General features: G+C 38.2%; 2 protein-coding genes across 3 annotated transcripts; both read left to right on the forward strand.

Moving 5' to 3' along the window:
- The first annotated feature begins 1,089 nt into the window (after positions 1 to 1,089).
- Positions 1,090 to 19,613, forward strand: LOC139729113 (cytochrome P450 2J2-like). 2 transcript variants are annotated; one of them, XR_011710852.1, is made up of 6 exons: positions 1,090 to 1,462; positions 2,608 to 2,759; positions 3,202 to 3,812; positions 7,233 to 7,560; positions 8,068 to 8,407; positions 19,269 to 19,613. XR_011710852.1 is itself a non-coding variant. In XM_071640038.1 (5 exons), exons 1-5 carry the CDS (start codon positions 1,236 to 1,238, stop codon positions 8,244 to 8,246), a joined length of 1,497 nt encoding a protein of 498 aa, XP_071496139.1. In that variant the 5' UTR covers positions 1,090 to 1,235; the 3' UTR covers positions 8,247 to 8,914. The 2 variants fall into 2 exon arrangements, 1 of the variants encoding a protein (XP_071496139.1); XM_071640038.1 differs by lacking the exon at positions 19,269 to 19,613 and having other exon boundaries at positions 8,068 to 8,914.
- LOC139729114 (cytochrome P450 2J2-like) lies at positions 15,680 to 19,271 on the forward strand. The gene is made up of 5 exons (XM_071640039.1): positions 15,680 to 15,911; positions 16,252 to 16,403; positions 17,017 to 17,627; positions 18,066 to 18,393; positions 18,927 to 19,271. Exons 3-5 carry the CDS (start codon positions 17,094 to 17,096, stop codon positions 19,103 to 19,105), a joined length of 1,041 nt encoding a protein of 346 aa, XP_071496140.1. The 5' UTR covers positions 15,680 to 15,911; positions 16,252 to 16,403; positions 17,017 to 17,093; the 3' UTR covers positions 19,106 to 19,271.
- Positions 19,614 to 20,169: the final 556 nt, after the last annotated feature.

The raw sequence follows: 20,169 nt of genomic DNA on the forward strand, positions 1-20,169 counted from the left end.
TAAAACAGAACTAACAAGATTGTCGAATTGGAATACAATCGTTTTGTAATAGGGAAAGAAATACTCTTCGACGTCTTAAGTTTCCTGTATGGCTATTAGATTGATTTTCGGCTAAAAAAAATGCAAGGAAGCAACATTTACTGCAAAACAACAACAATGCACCAACATCACAGATATTTTATAATCTAATATACACCATCAGAATCCTCACATCCACTATCATCACCACCAAACGACAGCCAATACTGCGACTCTTAATGCACACTACAAATCGTATCTACACAGCAGCAGCAGCAGTAGCAGCAATAACAACAACAACAACAAAATGCAATAAATAAAGATGCCAACAGCCAGAAAAAAAAATTGAACTACTACAATTGATTTGACATCACTACAAATATCAACACAACCGACATCAAAAGTGTCATTTCCACTGTCACAACTATCAACTAATCGACAACTCTACACAACTATCACCACCCCTATCACGACCAAACCATCCACCGGTACTTACATGATATTAGCATGAATATGACTCCAATCAAAGTTCAATTTTCTGTAGGATGATATTTAACGATTTCGAAAAAAAAAAATGTTGCACTGAACGATTACTACTAGTTTAATATTTCCAAATACAAAAAGAAAATTGTAATTACAGATACAGTGCTTTGGATTGAGAGGTCATGCGACCTTTTTGCAAGCACATTTTTATTTTTTTTTTCCCTTGACGCAAGCGTTATTGAGTGTCAGCATTGTCCAAGGCCGTTACCTTCAGCCAACACTCGTTTGTCTGTTGCTTAAGTTGGCAATCTTCCCTGGGAAAATAGCCTGACGTATAGATATTTGACCACATTGTGTATTTGAGCTGAATCATTCTTGGATAAAGCAGAGAGAAAAAAGGAAAAAAAAATTCAATGTTTGTTTTCCTCGGCGTGATGTCAACATAGTTTCAGGGCATGCTCTGAGTGCTCGGTACGAAGTTGTCGTGTAATTCTTTCTATTGGTGGATTGTGATCATGTGACTTCTTGTTGGCCTGAGGTTGAACTTTATGACCACTTTTTCACAATCCGTGGTGCTCGTATAAGAGGCTAGATGCAAAGTGGGTGACAAACACTAGCTCTGCCACAAGTTCAGGTAAGAAAACAGATCGCTTTGTCTGCAAGCTGATCACAACTACACATTAAGGGGCAAGTCGAAAAATACTGCTCTTACCATCGCCATTATCGTCTTCATCATGATCAACCTCGTGATCAACGCCTTGTCCGAAGTCGGGCAGACCGGTGTTCTGTTGGGTGCCGTGTTTTGCCTCGGCCTGAGTTGGATGCTGAGGAGTACCAAGAGTCGTCGACGCTTCAACCTTCCACCAGGGCCTTCAAACCTCCCCTGGCCTCTAAACTACGTCTTCGCCATCACCAGTATCTTCAAGAACCCCATCAAAGTCATCTACAACCTCTCCAAGAGGTAAGGATTCAACCAACAAATCACACTCTCCTTGTTATATGAATATTGTTGTCGTTTCATCAAAGTTAGTGCAGTGGTTCTAATCATTATCATGAACATAACAACATAGGCTACTTGATTATTAGTCTAGATTTGAGTCTGCTCTACTTTTTGTGATATCTTCGAGATCACAATAAGTAGAGATCACAACATTCATTAATAACAACTCATTAATTTTCACCTTATAGTGAGATGAGCATTGTTTTGAAACGTTCGTGACTTTCCCGTCAGATTCGTCAACCTGCAGCACAAACTTGTGATTACAACAAGACCGGCGTCACGCTTTTAAAAGTGGTTGTGTGTGTGGGTGTGTGGGGGGGAGGGGGAAGAGGTGGGGTTGATATTTTTGTTGCCACTTCCAGTCTTCTTCAGCTGACAAGCATATAGGGAAAAAGCCTTACCTTCCAGGTTTCATCGGCTTGCATTGGCTCGATCGTTAACGGGCCGTTAACGATTGCCCCGTCACTGTGCAGGCATGCTAGCCTGGAAACATTGCACTTTACACATTACTTGACTATGAGACCGTTCCAAAGCAAATAATTTTCACACAACAATAATAATGTACTCTTAAATGAATCCCACAAGGATTGGAACAATCATCACCCAGCATTCCAACTGATTCCCACTGATCAGTTAGTAGCCATCCCCTTTATGTAAGTAAATGAATATAGGACATATTTCAGATTTTCCAAAATTATTCAATCTTATCAGCAGAAATATTAAAAGAATATCAAATTTGGGAAAAAAGCCACATTACTAAATCCCTCATAAATCCACAGTGTATTTCAATTGTAAACATTATATAGAGCTCGTTTGGACAGCCTTTTAGCGAGAAAGAGAGAGCGAGATAGAGAGATGGGGGTGGGGGTGTAGGAGTTGTGGCTTAAGGCACTCCAAAGTACATGACCATGAAATCATAACGGTTAAGTCTTGTGTATATTTGATGAAGTAATAAATCTTGTTTTACATCGTTTTTGTATATTATGATATACATCAAACTTTGCAAACAAACTTATGTGACGTAATGATACACAAATTAATGGGTCTCATCTCGTTGCTATTGTCATTACATTAGATTATATCGTGAAATGTCTAATCTCTCATAGGTATGGGGACGTTGTGTACTTCGACTTAGGTGACCGGAAAATGGTATTCTTGTCAACCCCCGAACTAGTAAACGAGATTCTCGTTAAGAAAGCTGACGTCACAACGGGAAGAGAACCTGATCGAGAACTTCAGTCAGTCTTGAATTACAATGGTAAGCTCTATATTCCTGGCATTGAAGTAGATTTTCTTCATTTCTTATGAGGTCTGACTACTCTTGATTATAATTTTTTCTTTATTTCTTGTCTTCCTCTTATAACTGTGCCAAACCAATCGTATCTGCAATATACCTATTATTTACATAATTAGCCGTGGCCAGTAGGCAGAGGCCAATAAAAGTTTGTGTCGGGCCACCACATTTATCTTTTGGTACCACGATCGGGCAGCTAAGACTCAATTAGGGATTGTTACTTTTTTTTCGGCCCACTTGACCTAGGCCTACTTTGTATGTTTTTCGTTACCCCCAAATTTCAGATTTGAAGATTTATTGGTCCGGACACCGGGCCATCAGGCGAAACGGTCAGTGTTGAGCCTTGCTATATACTAACTATCTACTCGAATTACCTGATCCTCTTTCATCTGTACTTCCTACTCAGGTGGGGTGATCTTGTCAGAGGGTGAAGATTGGGTCGACCATCGTCGATTCGGCCTAACAGCGCTGCGCAGTTTCGGCATGGGGAAGAGGAGCTTGGAAAGTCGCATCAACGAGGAAGCACGTATGTTGACAGATGCCTTTGCAAGCAAAGGTGGCGCCCCGCTAGACCCGCATGCCAACTTCGTGACGGCCGTCTCGAACATCATCTGCGCCATCACCTTTGGTCACAGGTTTGAATATTCCGATCCAGTCTTCCAGAAACTCACTAAGGACATGAATGACGTTGTTGCTGAGGAACCAAGTATTATCAAGTACTTTCCTGCTTTCATTCCAAACGGGCGGAGAAGGAAACTGCGCTCAATCCATAACTACATGAACAAAGAAGTGAAGGAGCACGAGAAGACCTTTGACCCGAATGACGTCAGAGACGTGATCGATATGTACATCAGCCAAGTACGCGAGTTGGAAAAGACAGGTCAAAGGTCGGAGTTAAGTATGGAGAAGGCTTGGACCATCGTCTTTGATTTCTTCGTTGCGGGGACAGAAACGACATCGACAACAATCACATGGGCGTTGCTCTTCATGGCTACTTATCCTGATATCCAGAAAAAAGTGAGAAATAAACTGTTCAAAACGTAAATTCTGTTTAAACCGCTGCAATTTTACTACCAATGGTCATAGTTATAATTGTCATGAAACTGAAAACATCTGTTTGCTTGAAGACAAAACAAATTGCATAATGAAACAATGAACTAAGAACGATTTCTCCCCCAAATTGCACAATGCAACGAAGATCGAGATCCTTCAGGTATGAGGGCCATTCTCAGATTAAGTGTTCAATTCCATGTGAGTAAAACCGAAAAATCAACCACAAAGTAATACATTCAAAGATGTGTTTTCGGAAACTTCAAAACCGGTCAAATACGAAACAAAAAGTGGAACATTCTAAATGATGGCCATTCATTGAGTAAAAATGAATTGAAATAGAGCATCATATATGATTTTTGATCACCAATCAGATACGTTACCGCAAATTTACATGTTGTAATGGACTCCTAACTCTTAATTAAATTTATTGTTTTGATCCAATTTCTGTTCAGGAAAAGACATCTGTCCCCCTAAAGATATTGGGGTTTTTCAAGAGGTAAAGATGTTGTCATCCCTTGCTAATTGGTAGAAATTATTTCTGTGTGGTAGGTTGAAATATGCTTTTTGCTGAAATGAAATATAACCTTAAGATTCACTTTGTATTTTTTGCAAATTTCGCTTACAAATAAAGTTTCGAATCCCACAAATCATGCAAAGGGAACGATTCGATCTGGAATTTCCACAGGAAACAAATATGAATTGCTTTCCTGGGGAAATAACTATTGAAAAACATCGAATCACCTTTGGTAACGTATCTGGTAAAATATAAGTAATAATTTTAGTTGTGTATGAATTAATAAATATCACCTGTTTAATTATTTACCTCATGAATTGATGTAAAAATGAACGATGTAGGCCCAAATTAACCATTTTAAACATTGTACGTAATATTTAAACTATGAAATGTAGTGGAAAAGAGCCCTAAATGTGAAAGCTAAGTTCTTCATTCACAGAATATTCTCATCTTACGTCTGAATGTATTTATCCATCTGACTATAAATATTCATTAAGTTTTGATGGATAATGCAAACAAAGTTTAAAAAATATATTTTTGCAGGCACTTAGAAGGAAGTAGGTACAGTTTCTATGAACTCGATATGCTAACCAGTTGTTTGACCTATGGTAACGTATTTGGCTCATCCCTTTTAATGAAAATGAATAAATAATTGTTCAACTTATCAATGAATCTTGAGTAGTTCTTCATATGTTGAAAAACACTAGAATAAATATGCAACAGAACATTGAAACTTTTCTCGGAAGCGTTTCATAAACTACTTTTTACTCTTTCAAAGTTTGGTAACGTATCTGGCGTACCGTAAATGAATCTGTCGGTGAAGTTACAGAGCAATTTCTACTGAACATTCTTCATTTGAACATAACTTAAATCTTTTATGGAAGCGTCATTCTATGCAGAATTGTTTTATGAGCACTTTGTTTTACATAACATTCTTTGTCACCGTGGGTGCCCTGAATTATACGTAACGTATCTGCTAAATATGAAAAGCAAAAAACTGATATGCTGAATCTTAGCTTCGTCTTGTAAAATAATCGTTCAAAGTTGTTGCATAGAATATGAAAGTGGCTGGGTTTTATAGAATAGAACTTTGGAGTTTATGAGCACACAACGATTTGTTTGTAAAAACATTTACAATTTCTTTTCAGTATTTTGATTATGTGGTAACGTATCTGTCGGAAAACTTGGTATTAAGTTGTGAGACACTGACGCAGAAAGAAAAACCATGTGGAAGTGTTGCTCTTTTTCACCTCTCTGTCCTTTTGGTGTAAGAATATAATCCTGAGGTTCAACAAAACGAAGCATGTAATTTGTAGGGATGAATTTTGACCAGATTTGATCCCCAGAAAGCACAAGACCAATGCGCAAAATTCGGTCACGTATCTGGGGTAACGTATCTGTGGTAACGTATATGGTCGATCATATTATTATGAGAGCGATATCTACCAAATATTTCTCACTTGTACTAAACTTTAATGTTGAATCGATGCGTCATTCCGAGGAGTAATGTATAATATACAATTTGTCTGACATTGCAATATCTGTCGCAGTGGGTGGCGTGAAAAGTATGTAACGTATCTGTCCAAATAAAAGTGTAGAAAACCGATATTTCAAACATTGTACCGTATTCTCAATAAAGAGCTGTTGCACAAAAAATCTAAGTACTTGCAATGTATGAAGTATATCCTCAGGGTTTTATATACACAGGGTCATTGCATAGTCTTGTTATTTTCGCAATGCTGTAACACTAAAGAAACTGGTAACGTATCTGGCGGTGAACTTGGCGACAGGTTTCAAAAGGCTATAAAAAAAGAAGTCAATAAAAATTTTTGGAACTTTTTGAGTATTGTGATTAGCACATATGATATGCTCATCGTCCATGAAAATGATATTTGGAAAGTGTGTTTGTGGATGGAGAGAAGCAATAAAACATAATTCTGAAATAGCCGGCGACACTGCGTTTTGGGGGTCTTAACGAAGTTTAACAGCAAAATTTTATACAAAAAGGCAGACAACCGCATTTGATCGTGTTTATTTCTAACAAATAAAGTCCTCGTGATATATTATAAACATTTAAATAGTATCTAATAGGTTTCAGGGAAACGCAAACTGTCATGGAATGTCGGCGACACCAAAATTCCGTATTTGAACGCTTTTACTGAGAATGGGCCATCTAGATGTCATAATCAGTGCTTTGTATAATTGTTGTTTACAGACGTTGCAACCGAGTAATTTTAAAGACAGTCTTGGAGACACTATTGTGTTGCTACTGGCGCATATTTTATTAGGGAGCTTTAGATTTTAGACGCGCGGACGTTCCAAGGAAAAAAACATGATCTGAGCTTGCGCAGTAGCGCGCGTAAAGTCAATCTATTTTTAGCTTGCGTCGCCTGAGTTGTTTACTACGCGTACTGGGCTATTTTCACGTCCGCACAGTTTGCGACGCAGAGAGCTCCTTCATGCACTGATCATATGGGGGCGCGATTTTATTTTTTATACGTTGCGTCCCAGCGTAATCTAAAGCTACTTTTCCCCACGACGCAGGGAGAGGAGAACGTCCAGCGCAAGCGTCGGCTCAAACGTCCGCGCGTCAAAATCTAAAGCTCCCTATTATTGCATTTTTGAAGACGTAAAGGCTTAATTGCACCTCTGAAGTTTCAACTTCAAATTTTCTTGAGCTTTCCAGCAATATTCGTTTAAGTTTGGAACGGTCTCTTAGTGACTCACCAAAATTATGCACACCGATCATGCCGATAGTTGTTATTTCTTTCGAAGCGAATTTAGGTTATCATTTAGCATTTTTGAATGATTGACGGCACGGAGCAAGATATGTCAGATTTTCAATCAAAATATGAATGTAACACTTACAGGTCGTTGCTGAAATCCAACGAGAGATCGGATTTGACTCACCGCCGTCATACGAGCATCAGAAGGTTATGCCGTACACCCAGGCAGTTCTGACAGAAATTCTGCGATTTCGACCCATTGCTCCTATTGGTGTTCCCCATCGAGCCACGGCTGATATGAAGATCAAGGACTACGACATTCCTAAGGGAACAAACATCGGGATGAACATCTTGTACATCCATCATGACCCCAAAGTGTGGGGCGACCCGGAAGTGTTCCGACCTGAACGTTTCCTGTCCAAAGACGGGAAGAGCTTTGTGAAGCACGACGCGTTTATGCCCTTCGGTGCAGGTGAGCATGACCTTTGCCCTATGAGGATGAACGTGATACATTCATCTCTTTGAAGACATTGGTTTCTTAAATTCCATTGCAAATTGCAGAAGAAAAACTAATAAAAAATATACCTTCCCTGTTTTGCTTTGTCAAATATCCTACCGTTGTATAGACTTCTTCTTTAATCACCCCTGTAAGAATATAACGATGCCCGGTATGGAAGTGCAGATATTAATAAGATCCCGAGTTCGAATTCGAGCACAGTGCGTTTCTGCACTTACGTTTCAAAAAGATGGTACCAATGCTATAAGAGGAGATGCTAATGGGTCCTCGGAGGCGATACTGTAATGCACCAGCAAGAGACCTCTATGATTACAACATAGTAACGTTTTACTTTATAGCTTTGACGACTATTATTTGTAGTTTTGTAGTAACATTAGTAGTAATAGTAGTATTACCATCATAATCACTATAAGTGCGTTTGTAATGTTGGTTGCTGAATATATTGTTGTCTTTGATTGACAGGTCGTCGCAAGTGTCTTGGTGAGCAACTGGCCAAGATGGAATCGTTCCTCTTCTTCACCAACATCATGCAGCGGTTCAAGGTTTCCCTTCCCCCCGGAGCCAAGGCAGACTTAAGCTACGGTCACCGAGCAGTCACTTTGCTCCCGAATCCCTACAAAGTCCTATGCGAGGAGCGCTAAGCAACAGCAGCTCCCAGTGGACGAACAGACCTTTACCACAGGTGGACAACAGCAACAAGAAGAGAGGATCGCGGTCAACAGCAAAGACAATAAAAAATAACAGTACTTAATACTGCAAAAGTGTCTTCAATATGATATAAGATTTGATGAAATATTCGAAGGTGATATGTCTCGGTAAACGGCGCAATTCTATGTTACGATTGTGCAACACATTGCGAATGTTGCTCTTTTTATGGAACGGTTTGAATGTGTGTTTGAATGATGTATTTGAAATGACTTCTTTCACAGATCCGATCCTGTATGATATTTTACTCAAAGATGGTTCCTCTAAATGTAATGTTATGTTTGTTTATGTTGATACGTTCAACCAATTTTCCATCTGAGTGTCAGGCCCCTTATGATATCTACACGAGTGTAATATGCACCATGAATAATAGTTAGATAAGCTGAATAGGAACGGTATATGAGATACATAATGCAACTGCACTATTCTTCATTGAGAGTGCAAGCAGTGAAATCAAGATCATTTTCTTTAGATTTCTTTTTTACTTTATCGTATTATAAACATTCATACAATTCCTGGAAATAATGAGATAGACGATTTAGTTTTGAATCATGATGTTGCTCATTTTCATCGAATTACAGGGAAATTGTTTCAGAATACTTAGTACACACCTTAATTTGTTGATTACATATCTTTACTTTGTATGTTTTTTCATTGATAGTACCGTAGTATGACATTTCAATTTCAATATCAATTCAATAGTTTATCTATTTCCATCAAAGAAGAAAAAGAAAACACGATTCAAAGCGGTACAAGTTGTCAATTTGACTTTGATTCATCTAATAACGACAGTTCGTCGAATACAATATAAAGTATATGCACGAATGATGATATTGTCATGGTAACAAAAGATGTAGGTAATCATTACGACGGAAAAGAGTGTTCCAATTAAAAAAAAAAGCTTGTGGAACGTGAAACACTGGAATGAAAGCAACGATACCACCAATATACCAATAAAATGTATTCATATTTAATTCATCTATGTACAATTCTACATGTGCTCATTGATATGTGATGTTGATGATACAAGCATACTGTGTATAATAGTACTTACGATGATTTTAGAATGTTTACAAATAAAATATATTATAAGATAGCAAAATAATGGCACAGACACTGTGTATATAGACTTGCATATCAGGAAAATGTGACCAAGAAGGAAGATATGCACGCGGCCACACAAAACAATATACCGACAACTACAACAAAACACAGAAATAACAGAAATGAAGAAAATGCACACACACAGTTCCTCGACAAAGAACCAGGAAAGAGGAGCAGGGAAGAATGATGCAAGAAAAGGAAGAGGAAAGAAATGGAAAAGGTCTGTGGACACGTACGCTGCACAATCTCAAGGACAAGTAAAAATATGGAGGATTTTTTTTCATAAACGTAATTAACTGGTATATGCAGAAAACATATATTTTTAAAGTGTATATTTGAATGTGATTAACTTAACAGATTCTTTTAAATCATAATCTATTCAAAAATCGGGGTCGAGTATAAACAAATGTATTTTGAGTGTGTAGGCCTACAGTTCTCACCAAGGAAAGATTAAATTCATTGGATTGTCTTGTAGGATAGTTATATCACGTGGCTGCTACTCTGAAATAAAGAGTGACATATTTTGGGTTAATGGTATACCTGTATACGTGCGATTGCATTGCAAGTATTATTGATATAACACTTCCATGAAAGCTTGTTATCAACACAAGCACCTACAAAATTGATAGACGAAACCTCTTTTAGGGGAGTCGTGTCAAATACAACATTACCTGGAAGTCTCTCTAAGGAATTATTCAAAAACTTGAAGTATTATGCTTTGTCTTTTTTATATTTAGTGACAATCTATTTGCACAAATGCATTGAGTAGCATTCTTTAATATTCATGATTCACTGTACTAATCAAAATTAAGGGTCAAGGTGGGAATAAAAAAAATTAGAATCATCCGCAAATATAGGTTTTCCATGTCAATTTCATATTTTTGTCATTCAAATTCATTAATGTGCATTCAAATTCACACAGCACAAGCACGCGAAAATATTCGGGCATTCAAATTCAGAATCCGAACGATCAATTTCATTTATTGGCGTTCTATTTCGTTTTCGTGAAATCAAATTCACGATTGGACATTCAATTTCAAAATGCGAGCACCAACTTTCCTACTCGTGCATTCAAAATCATACGATAATCATGTGATAGTCCCAATGAGCTTGTTTGGAGCGTTCAATTTCATTTTTAGGCGATTAAATTCCTACTTCGTGCAATCAATTCAATGACGAAAATGGAGTAGACTTTTTAAGAAAGGAAAAAGGGCCAACACAACCAATGAAGGCTTGCATATAGTGTGATTATGATTGTTTACAGGTTCTACATTGTTCTCTGTTCATGCATTCTTTGTGTTTCATCTCAATAAATTTCAAATTGTAATGTCCAAGCAGCAGTGCATCCAAACAACACAAAGACAATTTAATCATATTTCTTCTTGATACTGCATGCTGACTACGCCCCAACACCAACCACATAAGGACAATTCATCAATTTAAAGACAAACTGACACAATCATCTCACATAGTCCCGCAAAAGTAAACCAATTAGACAGCAATACACAACAAACAAGACGTATAAAATGTTCATAAATCAGTTTCAATATGGTGGAAATTGTTTTTATTTTTTTCTCGAAGGTGTCAACGTCATCCAACTCTCCATATTATGCTCTTCTGTAGGCCTATATACAATGACTAATGTTCGTTTGTTTGTTTCATTTTCCATCAAAGAAGATGGCTGAATAGTCCATATTCAGCTGCAATAGCTGGTTATCCATATGGGGTCCAGTTGGATGTAAGCCTTAAACACCCTGCTCTTTGCGATGAATAAATGAAGTGGGATCTTTTACGTGCATGAGTTGTGACTCTCTCACACATGGGACCACCATTTTATGTCCAATCCGAGGGACATGTGCCTGTATATTCCTTTTCGCTAAGCGCGAGTTCAAAATTTTCTATGAATAGGTGGACCTCTACTGCAAAATAGATAATCATCATAGATCCCAATATATTCAAAACCAAATGAAAAACACATGCATATATACACGTCCCAAAACTAATTAAATTCAGGACTTCTTTTAAATTGAATGCACATTTGGAACATGGTTGCCTATTCACGAATTTGAATGACCGACGAGATTCCGTCGCCAGCTTGACATGAATTTGAATGCTCATTGATGAAATGCGTGCTCCTCTCTTAAATTTGAATGCTCTGATAGTGAATTTGAATGCCCCGTTAGTGAATTTGAATGCTCCGACAGTGAATTTGAATGCTCGGATTTTGAATTTGATTGCTGATTCTGTGCTGCGAGCGTGGAATGCGTGAAATCGAATGATTGTAAAAGGAACTTGAATGACAAAAGTGAAATAATTGATCGGGAAAACCTATGATATAAACGAGAGTTTATCTGAAGACCATAAAAATTATTAATGTAAACAGTGGGTCTATATAACAAACATCCTTGATGAGCACTGCATTCATTTTTTTTTATTTTATTGAAGAATCAAAACTGTTAACATGTACATTTTGTACATCTATTAGATAAATAACTCGTGAACCATTGCAAGACTTTTCCACGTATGCAGTATTGGGATAAGTTTAGAGAGAAGCATACCATGATTAATCTTATTTAAAGCCTATAGGAAAAGTCCAGGAAGCTGCCAATTCTATGCGAAAATGTATCGAGTGCATGCGTTGTCTTCTCCACAAAGGTAAGTAAAACGTGTGTGGTATTATGATTTTCTCTAAATCCAAGTTGAAATTGGTAAATATATTACTCATGTTAAAAAAATTCACTGTTCGGATGTACACTATTCTTTCAAAAATTTTAGAAACTGAAAGTGAATAGCGACATTGGTCTGTAGTTATTGGCATCATTTTTCTCCCATTTCTTATGTATAGGAATAGCTTTTGCAGTCTTCATCTTATTTGGTACAAGTCCAGTCATAAGCGATAGATTAATAATGTATATACATGTACTAAAGGATCTATTATTAATGTTTGGGCAATTATATTTGTCAATAAATGATTATCGATTCCATCACAATCTAGACTTTTCACTTCTTTCAAATTATTAAAAAAAGATAAGTTCCTCATTATATGTGGGGTCAAAAACATATTTTTGGGATTAGGTATTTCTAAAAGTCAGGAAACACTTAACTGGGTAAAGGGATATTTTGTGATAAATTTTTCCCGATCAATAATAAAAAAAAAATAAGATCGTAAAAATTTTCAGCAGGTATATTGCTTGAGGTGTTACCCCATCCGATCGTACTTCTGAATTACTAGATACATCATTGGATGTATTCATAATATTTGTATTGCATGTTCTTATAATTCACATATTTTTGTCTGTTTTTACCAGTGGGGTTGCTTAAACAATTTTGTTTTTCTATTTCATATCGATCTTAAAAGAGATTGGGTTATCCACGGGGGGTCTTAAAGTTCTTTTGTGATTACTTCTCCTTGCACAAAACGAATGTTCATCAATTTTAGAAGTGATAGTTTTCATGAAATAATCATAAGTCAAATTATGATCAATGCTATTGAACACAAAAGACCAAACAACAAAGCATTCCCGGACAAGCTCCTTTTTTTTTCATACTTGCCGGTAAAGCAGTATGTGCAGTACATGTTTGTAATTCAGCCATGCAAGTTAAGTATTCATGAACTATTAGTGAATCTATATCACTGGACTTACTTGAGTTGTGGAATGGCGACGTTTCACGTCCTCTCCCTGACGCTTCATCAGACCGCCCGGTCTTTGGCTGCAATATTGCAGACCCGTGACAGGTTTGGGGGATTACTATTCTTAAAGAGAAGCTGCAAGCTGTTAGCTGTTGTTTTTTTTTTTTTTGGTCTCTTTAGTGTTTCATTTGTCTTGATATGATACATGTATTATACAATCATAAATACATTTGCTAAAAATGACGAGATAGTTGATTCATCAAGAATTATAATATCGCCGATATGATTGTGTTCAATTGACTATTTTCACATGTTTTGTTGACACACGGTATTGAGAAAACTCGGTATATATACATATCAACTCAGTCTTGCGAGAAGAATATTTTATGGTCTGTCATGAAGTCTGGCTAACATTTTCTTTCTTTCATTGCACATTTCTAGCTCTTTATTGAGGCTACCAGTCTCTTGCGATTAATCAGTACATGGGACAGTTTCATTTGAAGGGCGAAACTTTAAACTAACATAACTCCAGCAAAATAAATATCCAAGCTTGGCACATAAAGGGGCGTCTCCATTGTCTGAAAAAAAAAAAAGGTCGCGTGAACCTATCGCCGAAGAAAAGGTCGCGCGACCTCCGAGGTCTTTTTTTTTTCCTTCCTAAAACTTCATGCCACTGTGTACCGACCTATACTTCTGCTAGTTTATACGAAATATTCTCATTGTCAGTGGAAGTTTTGATCACTGCTACATGTGCGGTATAATGATTAGTGTTAATCTTGTACAGGGTTTATATTCCTTTCATAATATATGGTTGCCAAATATTTTGTTCTCATCGCATTTCCTATCTTTGCACATCGCACATCTCCATCTTGACAATAAATGAACCGTATTTTCAACATAATATAGTCCTAGTAGTGCCTGTTAGCAATTTCCTCAACATTTTCTACGTATAACATGCATATATTGCCGATGAAAAATATGAAAAGGAGTCCTCATATTTCACAGCAGTTCTGTAAATTGCCATGCAATTTCTCAGTTTACATGATTTAGGTTAAATGATAATTATCTTCTTCCATCAGAAATGCTTTCTTTTAGCAAGATAAATGTTGCAATGTAAGTATTGCCCATAAGCAGTGAATGTAAATGAAACATTGCTTTCAGCAAGACTTTCCTAGTTCCTATGTCTGGTACATTCTCATATACATCGGTCTGGCGACGTAATTTCCTTGAAGCGTTTCTCAATGTCGCAAAAGGATGAATTGATAAATAAATGAAATAAAACTGAGAATTCACAAGATCGTCGAAATTGGAATTCAGTCTTTTGAAATAGGGAAACGCTTCAACCACCTCGACGACTTTGAAAGTTTCTTGTACGGCGATTGGATGAGTTTTCTGCTCGAAAAAAAAATATTTGCAGTAACGGTGACAAAGGAAACAACATTCACAGCAAAAACAACAACAAAGCACCAACAATAATATCACAGCTATAATCTGACCACCAGAATCATTACATCCACCACCATCACCCCCAAACAACAGCAACTATGCAACTCTTTGCACATCACAAGTTGTGCCTACACCGCAACAATAAGAACAACAAAAATGCAAAAATCAAAATGCCAATAGCAGCATTATTTTACAGGGAAGTAATCCATCTGAACTACCACAATTGACTTGATATCACTACAAACATCAACACTAATGGACACCGATATCTGCAATTATCAATCACTACTGTTGTGATCCTCCCAGATTTGTGATTCATCCAATTTGAAAGATGCAGTTACTAAGCCAACAGCACCAGCATCTGTCATCTTCTCTCATCAACACAACCGACATAAAATTGTCATTGCCTCTATCACAACCATTAATTAACAGATAACGCTACCACTACCACTACAACCACCCACCGGTACTTGGATGACATTAGCATGAATATGACTCTAATCGAAATTCAATTTCATGGAGGGTGATATTTAATGATTTTCGATAAAAACCCATTGCACTCAACGATGACTACGATACTTCTTAATACAAAAAGACAGTTGTATGTACAACAGTGCTTTTGGATTGAGAGGTCACGCGACCTTTTTATAAGCCCATTTCTTTTTTTTCTGACGCATGTGTTGTTGAGTGTTAACAGCATATTGTTCGAGGGAGTTGTCTTCCGCTAACACTCGTCTTTGTGTAACAATCTTTCCTGGGAAAATAGCCTGGCGTACAGACATTGATTTGACCTGTACTGACGTGGTGTATTTGAGCTAAATCACTCTTGGCTCAGGCACAACAAAACAAAAATAGTGGAAAAAACCCCGGTAAGATATTTTTCTCGGTTCTGGTCTTCCTCGGTGTGATTTCAGCAATAGAGTTGTAGGGTTTATAGGATATTGTCGCTTGATTCTTCCTATTGGTGGACTGTGATCACGTGCCTTCTCGCTGAACTGCTTTCACGGTCCGTGCGTGGGATTGGGTGAGCATATAAGAGGTGAGATGCAAAGTGGGTGACAAACACAATAGCTCTGCCTCAAGCTCAGGTAAGAAAACAGATCGCTTTGTCTGCAAGCTTATAACAACTAGACTAAGGGGCAAATCATAGAAAAAACAATACTGTTCTAATAATCGTCATTATCGTCGTCATCATGATAGACCTCGTGATCAACGCGTTGTCCGACGTCGGACGAACCGGTATTCTACTTGGTGTTGTGTTTTGTCTCGGCCTGAGTTGGATGCTGAGGAGTACCAAGGGTCGTAGACGCTACAATCTGCCACCAGGGCCTACCAGCCTCCCCTGGCCGCAGAATTACTTCTTCGCCTTCACCAGTATCTTCAAGAATCCCATCAAAGTCATCTACAACCTCTCCGAGAAGTAAGAGTTCAAACTACTTAAAACACACTTAACCCCTTTCCCTCCGTGTTATGTAGGCCTATATAGTATCATCGTTATCATTACCAAAGTCAGTGTAGTTGTTATAATCATTATCATAATGATAACAACCAACTTGATTATTAATCTAGATTTGGGACTGTAATTATTATCTTCATGATCACAATAAGTAGGGATCACAATTAACACTCCTTACTTCTTGGCACACAAACAAGTGTAAAGTAATGATACACAACTTAATGAATCTAATCTTGTTGTTAGCATTATAAAGTTAAAAGAAATGAAGGAACGTTCAATGAAATGTATTGTCTCTCACATGCAGGTATGGAGACGTTGTGTACTTCAGCTTGGGTGACAGGAAGTTGGTTTTCTTGTGAACCCCTGAACTGGTGAACGAGATTCTCGTTAAGAAAGCTGACGTCACAACGGGGAGAGAACCTGATCCAGAACTTCAGTCAGTCTTGAATTACAATGGTAAGATATTGTTTTTTCCTGGCATTGAAGTGGATTCCTTGATTTCTTTTCACGAGGTTTACGCTCCCCTTGAATCTTTTTTATTTTTTGTTTTCCTCTTACTGTGTCACTAACACCCCTATAACCTTACACCATGTATTTACCTAATTATCTACATGCAGAGTGCAACACAAGCGGTGGCCCTGTAGCTAGGGCAACTAAAAATTTGTGTCTGGCCAACAAATTTATGTTTTGATGGTCCGATCGGATACTAAGATTAAAAATGAACTGATAATTTTGCTCTCTTTTTTTTCCCACAAAAGTGCACTCCCGTTATACCGAACGCGGTTATAACGAAATTCCGATTCCGAAATAAAAATTCATGTCGCAACATTATCATTTCTATGTTTGTATATCAATTTGTTCGGTTATGAAGAAATTTCGATATAGCGGAAGAAAATTACCGGTCCCGGGATCGACTTTTTTTTTTTTTTTTTTTTTTACAACGGGTACTTATCTTTTTCTGCCCGAAGGGGCCACCGGACAGGAAAGTTAGTGTCGACACTCGCGATATAATATTATTATCATCTACCCAGATCACTTCATCCTCCTTCACCTGTACTTTTTTCCTCAGGTGGGGTGGTGTTCTCGGAGGACGCAGAGTGGGTCGACCATCGACGATTCGGCCTAACCGCGCTGCGCAATTTCGGCATGGGGAAGAGGAGCTTGGAAAGTCGCATCAACGAGGAAGCACGTATGCTGACAGATGCCTTTGCAAGCAAAGGTAGCGCCCCGCTCGACCCACATGCAAACTTCGTGACGGCCGTCTCGAACATCATCTGCGCCATTACCTTTGGTCACAGGTTTGAATATTCAGATCCAATGTTCCAGAAACTCACTAAGGACATGAATGACGTTGTTGCTGAGGAACCAGGTATTATCAAGTACTTTCCAGCTTTCATCCGCAACGGGCGGAGAAGGAAACTACTCTCCATCCGAGACTACATGAACAAAGAAGTGAAGGAGCACGAGAAGACCTTTGACCCGAATGATGTCAGAGACGTGATCGATATGTACATCAGCCAAGTACGAGAGTTGGAAAAGACGGGTCAAAGGTCGGAGCTAAGTATGGAGAAGGCTTGGACCATCGTCTTTGATTTCTTCACTGCTGGGACAGAAACGACATCAACGACGATGACCTGGGCGATGATCTTCATGGCTGCGTATCCTGATATCCAGAAAAAGGTGAGAAATAAACTGTGTGAAAACGTACATTTTTAAACCACTCCAATTTCACTGCCAGGCAAAACATCATGTTTGCTTGGTAGACTGCAAAATGAAATAATTAACTAGGAACGATCCTCCCCCCAATTGCACAATGCTATTTAGATGGAGATTGTGCTTCAGTTCTAATCAATGGCACTTGTTGCTTAGGCACGTTTAAACCGTGCAAAATGACAGTTGTTAACATCGCTAACTCCAAAGGGGCTGCTATGGGCGCATATTTTATGTTTCCATCTTTGAAGACGTCAAGGCTTAATTGCACCTCTAAAGTTTCAATTTCAAATATTCTACAGCTTTCCAGCATTATTCGTGCATTTTTTTTTTACTAAATGAGCATCATAGAAATGCACTCTTATAGCTGTGTGATGCTTAATCAGAATATGAATGGAACATTTACAGGTCGTTGCTGAAATCCAGCGAGAGATCGGATTCGACTCACCGCCGTCGTACGAGCATCAGAAAACAATGCCGTACACTCAGGCAGTTCTGACAGAAATTCTGCGATTTCGACCCATTGCTCCTATCGGTGTCCCGCATCGAGCTACGGCTGATATGAAGATCAAAGACTACGACATTCCAAAGGGAACAAACATCGGGATGAACATCTTGTACATCCACCATGACCCCAAAGTGTGGGGTGACCCGGAAGTGTTTCGACCTGAGCGTTTCCTGTCCAAAGATGGGAAGAACTTTGTGAAGCACGACGCGTTCATGCCCTTCGGCGCAGGTGAGCATGAACTTTGCCATATATGAGGATGAACGTGATTGAGTAGCATTGATATCTCTGAAGACATTGTTGTTTTACATTTAATTGCAATTTGTGGGCGATAAACGAATGAAACAATGTCATTATTCCCCCCCCCCTCTCTTTTTTTTTGTCAAATACCATACCGTCTTACAGGCTTCTTCTTTAGTCTCTCCTGTAAGTGTATGTAAGATATCATAAAAATATTCGTGGATACTCGATCTGCTTGGCATACAGTGCCGAAGCAAGATATAGAAATGCAATAGTAAGATTCGAGGCATCAGTGCGTTTTTTGACCAACGTTCAAAAAAGATACAACCGATGCTAAGGCGATACTAATGGACCCTCGGAGGCAATACCGTAGCATACATTCAAGAAACGCCCCAGATCACATCATATTTTTGTAGTATAGCTTTGACGCGTTTGAAGCGTAGTAATGATAGTTCTATTACCATCATGATCATTATGCTTGTGTTTGTAATGTTGATTGCTGAACTGCTGTCTTTGATTGACAGGTCGTCGCAAGTGTCTTGGCGAGCAACTGGCCAAGATGGAATCGTTCCTCTTCTTCACCAACATCATGCAGCGGTTCAAGGTTTCCCTTCCCCCCGGAGCCAAGGCAGACTTAAGCTACGGTCACCGGACAGTCACTTTGCTCCCGAATCCCTACAAAGTCCTATGCGAGGAGCGCTGAGCAACGGGTTCTCCCAGTGGGCGAACAGACCTTTAACACACGGTGGACAACAGCAACAGGAAGAGAGGATCGCGGTCAACAGCAAAGACAATAAAAAATAACAGTACTTAATACTTCAAAAGTGTCTTCAATATGATATAAAATTTGATGAAATATTCGGAAGGTGATATGTCTCGGTAAACGGCGCAATTCTAATGATGTTACGATTGTGCAACACATTGTGAATGTTGCTTTTTTATGGAACGGTTTGAATGTGTGTTTGAATGATGTATTTGAAATGACTTCTTTCACAGATCTGGCCCTGTATAATATTTTACTCAAAGATGGTTCCTCTAAATGTAATGTTATGTTTGTTAATGTTATGTTCAACCAATTTCCCATGAGAGTGTCATGCCTTGTATGATATCTATACGATTATGATTATATGCACCTTGAATAATGGTTAAATAGGCTGAATAGGAACGGTATATGACATCCATAATGCAACTGCACTATTCTTCACTGGGACTACAAGTAGTGAAATCAAGAGCATTTTCTTTGGATTTGTCTCCTCTTTTTTTTCACTATATCATATTATTAAGATTGAGACGTTTGCTGGAAATAATGAGATGACGATTTCGTTTTGAATTATGATATTGCTAATTTTAATTTTATTACAGGGACATTGTTGCAGAATACTTAGTACACAACGATTAATTAATTTGTTGAAAACAAATCTTTGGTTTGTATTCTTTGTCATTGATAGTCATTTTTTACCTGAGAAACAAAAGCACGGTAGTATGACATTCCCATACAAGCCCCAATTAATTTCATACTTTCCGGCAAAGTAGTATGTACAGTACATGTTTGTAGATCTACTCAGATGTACTCGAGATAAAGTAGTTCATAAACTATATCAGTAAATTTAGTCAAGGATTTACTTGAGTTTTGGAGTAGAGACGTTTTACGTCCTCTCCGGGACGCCTCATCAGGCCGACTGGTCTTTGGCGGCAATAGTTTGTCGACCTGTGACAGGGCCGGGGGAATACTATTCTTAAAGATAGGGAGCAAGCAGTAAATTGTAG

The sequence above is a fragment of the Diadema antillarum genome, unplaced genomic scaffold (assembly GCF_040938485.1).
Source record: "Diadema antillarum isolate AM-2024a unplaced genomic scaffold, OU_Dant_1.0 seq00000217_RagTag, whole genome shotgun sequence".
In the NCBI taxonomy this organism is placed as follows: domain Eukaryota; kingdom Metazoa; phylum Echinodermata; class Echinoidea; order Diadematoida; family Diadematidae; genus Diadema; species Diadema antillarum.

Excerpts from the sequence above, each read along its gene's own strand:
- LOC139729113 (XM_071640038.1), top strand. The coding sequence starts at position 1,236 with ATGATCAACCTCGTGATCAACGCCTTGTCCGAAGTCGGGCAGACCGGT. Across the intron at positions 3,813-7,232 it reads ATCCTGATATCCAGAAAAAA|GTCGTTGCTGAAATCCAACG; the intron begins GTGAGAAATAAA and ends TAACACTTACAG. Across the intron at positions 7,561-8,067 it reads GTTTATGCCCTTCGGTGCAG|GTCGTCGCAAGTGTCTTGGT; the intron begins GTGAGCATGACC and ends TTTGATTGACAG.
- LOC139729114 (XM_071640039.1), top strand. The coding sequence starts at position 17,094 with ATGGGGAAGAGGAGCTTGGAAAGTCGCATCAACGAGGAAGCACGTATG. Across the intron at positions 17,628-18,065 it reads ATCCTGATATCCAGAAAAAG|GTCGTTGCTGAAATCCAGCG; the intron begins GTGAGAAATAAA and ends GAACATTTACAG. Across the intron at positions 18,394-18,926 it reads GTTCATGCCCTTCGGCGCAG|GTCGTCGCAAGTGTCTTGGC; the intron begins GTGAGCATGAAC and ends TTTGATTGACAG.